Source organism: Propithecus coquereli, unplaced genomic scaffold, assembly GCF_000956105.1.
Source record: "Propithecus coquereli isolate 6110/MARCELLA unplaced genomic scaffold, Pcoq_1.0 Scaffold59, whole genome shotgun sequence".
Classification (NCBI taxonomy): Eukaryota; Metazoa; Chordata; class Mammalia; order Primates; family Indriidae; genus Propithecus; species Propithecus coquereli.
Window position 1 is genome coordinate 5,477,702 of NW_012151840.1, and position 3,911 is coordinate 5,481,612.

The following is a 3,911-nucleotide window of genomic DNA, read 5'->3' on the forward strand; positions in this document are numbered from 1 at the left end:
CACCTTAAAGACCAGTCTTAAGATTTACAACAGCAGTGTTAACTATGTAACCACAAGTCCTTGGGATTTAGGACAGCAGTGTTATCTCTAGAATCCCAAGTCTTGGGCTTTACAGCAGTAATGTTATCTACAGTGTTTTATGGTACGGAGTGCGAGAAATAACCGCTTAAAGACCAAATTGAGCCGAATTATGAGTCTTTATTAGCTGGCCAGTGACCACTCCTGCCCTGTCAGAGTACGGGTACAGAGAATGGTGGTTAGCCGAAAAAGCGAGGGGGGCTTATACTATACTAAGATGGGCTACGTGATATGAGGTGCGGAGAAGAGGGACAAAGACGGGAAGTGGGACAAATTACATCATACATTCCATGACCGTGGGGTCCGGGACCTGCCTCGGACCACCTACTCCGGTTACGAGCGACTGATTATAATCTTTAAGCAAGCAGGTTTACAGAAGCAGATAGCATTAGTTAGGTTAAGGACCATTCTTTCCCAGTTAAGCAAGCACAGTAAAACTTCAACCATAGGCAAGGCAGCTGGAAAGTTTAAACAATCAGTTATAAGAAACAAGCAGTTTCGGCTTCATCACTTTGTTTTCCATCCTTAGCCACTAGTACAAAGTACTTGAGTACGTTCTTCCCAAATGAAGCGACGGCGCTAAATTTTAACTTAGGACAGCCCCGAAGGCAGAGTAGAGGCAATCTACTTTAAAGTCAGCGCGTGATGTCTTTGATTCTCTTGTCTAGTTAAGTGTCAACCCACAAATCTCAATATATTTCTAATCTAACACCATAACCTACTACATTTGGGGGGTCTACTACACAGTGGTGGGGAGGAGTCACTAATCTTGCGCCCGTCGGGGAGGATAGTGACATTAAGCAGTAAACAATGACACCTGCAAGGAAGTTAGGGAACGATGGCTGGTTAACTTCTGGGTATGCCTAAGCTTTTTATAAAACTCAGACTTTGATTCCTGTTTATGCCTTGTGGTTCTACATTATTTACATATAGACGGTTTCAGCGTGTGGGCTCAAGGGCCAAGAAGCCGAGTGCAGTAACCGGCCCGCTCCGGCCGCCCTGACCCGGCTTTTGTGTGGCCCAGCAGAGGCCCCGGCGCCCACCGGCAGCGGAAAGACTCCCGGCGGAAACGCTGAGGCCACAAGTGAGTCTCAGAGCCGCGTCCGCCCTCCCCAAGGCCCCGCCCCGAGGCCCGGCCCAGCTCTCCCTGTGCTGGCGCGCGCGGCCTCCCGCCAGGCTCCGCGCTCTGCCAAACCCGGGGGCACTATCCGGGAGCTGCGCGGGGGCCTAGAGAGTACGCCGTCCGCTGCCCGCGCGCCGGAGCCATGCTCAGGAGCTGCGCCGCGCACCTGCGCGCGCTCGGGGCCCTGCGCGGCCCGCGGGGAGGCGCGCACCCGCCGCTCTGCGAGCCGCGACCAGCGCTGGTGAGTGCGGACACCGCGGGCTGGGGACAGGGGTGGGACGGGGCAGGACTCACAGTCCGAAACAAGCCTGCGAAGAGGGGCCCCCTTCGTTGTTTGTCCATTACTTCAACTAGCCGATCTCAGAATGAAGGCTAACGTCAGCTCCAAAGGGCACCAGTAGTAACAGGGGCTCAGGAATACTTCAGTGCTGACAAAACCGTAAGAAACTGCACCGGAAGGGGCCTCGGTTTTTTAAAAATTTATTTTTAAATTGACAAATAAAGCTATGTATTCATCGTGTATAACATGCTGTTTTGAAGTGTATGTACTTGACTCAGTTGTGAAGCAGCGTGCAGGATGCTTGACTCTGCTGAGGGAAAGGACCACTACTACTACTGGTAGTAATAAAGAAAGGTTAAGCAAGGTCAGGCAGAAAACACGCTGCAGAGCTGGCCTCTCAACCTAGGCAGTCTGGCTCATAATCACCACAGACCTCAGGAGAAGAGCACTGTCTTCAGTGGTTTAATCCTGATTGTCTCTGACTTGTCTTATTTCTGAGAATGGCAACTAACTCCGTAAGCGGGTAGGCTTCAGCTTGTCCGATAATCATAAACTCTCCAAGGTCAGTTTCCTCACCCTTTGAAGGTCGTTATAAGATTGAATGAGATAGTGCAAGGAAAGTGTTTAACGCAATATCTGAATCATAGTATTAAAGAAATACTGCCTGTTCTTATCTGTATGTTTTGCTCCATTGATGTATTCAGTACTAATTAAGCACCAACAATGTAAGAAACAGTCCTTTATCTCAAGGAGTTTATAATCTAGTGTGGGAGAATTGGGTGTCAAAAGACAAAATTACAACAAGGTTAGTTTAAAGATGTTAGTTGGCTTTGATTTGCAATTCTAGAATCCAGCAATACCTCATTCTATAAAATGAAATGACTATTCCTATGAAATGAGCAGAGGAGTTTGGCTTTATAGACAGAAGAAGCTGAAGAAAGCAGAAACAACACAAAGCAGATTGTTCATTTCAAAGTTACTTTCCTTCTATAGGTTAAAGCATGCCCACTAAAACTGGCTTGTTTGGAGATTTGACTATTACCTCTCTCTCCTGATTTCTCTTTAAGTCAGATCGCTTAGCTTTGGCTTAATGGCATGGAACTTCAGCATGAGCAACTAACTCCATTTCAGTTTGGTCTGTTGGGCCTAAAGCAAGAACTAACTCCAAACCAATGGCCTCCTATAAATTTTATTTAACAGTTCCCCCTTTGGGTTAAGCTTTCACCAAGGTGAATGTGACCAAAACTTAGGGCAACAGGGCCACTCTCAGTCAACATCATTTTGGGTTTTTGGTCTCAACGTGTAACATAGGTTACAGTAAATTGTGATCATGTGTTTCTTGGAATTTTCATCATTCCAGCCAGAAAGAGACTGGTTAGTGTTTAGCAGATGGCTGCATGTCGACATTTAAGATTTTTTGAGAGGATACAGTGTATCAGGGAGACTACTATTATGACTCTGGAGTATAATACCAAGAGTTTGGAATATGCTCCTTAGCTAGGGTCCCCAAGACTCAAACCAACTAAAATCAAATAGATCAATGAATGAGCCAGAAGGAAATCTACCCATTTTAACCAAATAGCCTCTTCCTTAATTCTTTGCAACTAATTCTCTACAATATCAGATGTGTTTATCCCTGTGAACAAGAAGTGTTGGCAACTGTACAGACACCTCCCTGTTCAGCTAGTATAGGTAGCAATTCTATTATCTAGTATCCCATGACCATGAGAACAAGTAGGTTTAGAAGTCTGACTCTATAAAAGGGACTGCTAGTACAATTTAAACAACAGCTGCCCTAGGGATATTGCTAAAGTTATCCACTTTAGTATTACTGTCTCTTTGGTTACATAAGATCTGTGTTTGGCATGACAAATCCAACACTTTGTAAAGTTACTGGCAAAAGCTACTGATTATGAGATTCTACCTACAACATTATCTTGCCAGGCAAAAAAGGTAGGCATGAGCAAGGACAAACTAAGAGGGGTAAGAGTCTCATTATGATACGGAGTCTTATTCCAATGTTTTCCACATGATGAAGTCACCAACTTCTTGTTCTGGTTTGCAGTTAAAATGTCTCTGATTATGGCATTGGGTGTTTTGGTAAACTCTCTGCGATGCATGCATTAGGCATGAGACTTATCCCTTGAAATTTACATCGAGTTGTCTAGCTTCAGCTTTAGGAACAGAGTAGTTCTTGTTCTTAGTTGGAGAATTGTACCCAGATTTTGGAGGAAACTAGAAGAAGTCAGGATCCAGTCCAGTCTATAGGTAACAATAAAAACCTGAAAACAGGCCAGGTGTGGTGGCTCATGCCTGTAATCCTAGCACTCCGGGAGGCCGAGGCAGGAGGATTGCTTGAGATCAGGAGTTTGAGACCAGCCTGAGCAAGAGCGAGACCCCGTCCCTACTATAAATAGAAAGAAATTAGCC

At 45.6% G+C, this 3,911-nt stretch overlaps 1 protein-coding gene across 1 annotated transcript in view; it reads left to right on the forward strand.

The window, feature by feature from the left end:
- Positions 1–1,239: 1,239 nt before the first annotated feature.
- THEM4 (thioesterase superfamily member 4) overlaps positions 1,240–3,911 on the forward strand; it is a 51,602-nt gene continuing 48,930 nt past the window's right edge. The window contains exon 1 of the mRNA XM_012658510.1: positions 1,240–1,442. Within this exon, the coding sequence (XP_012513964.1) occupies positions 1,344–1,442 (99 nt within the window). The 5' untranslated portion in view covers positions 1,240–1,343. The remainder of the gene's footprint in view (positions 1,443–3,911) is intronic.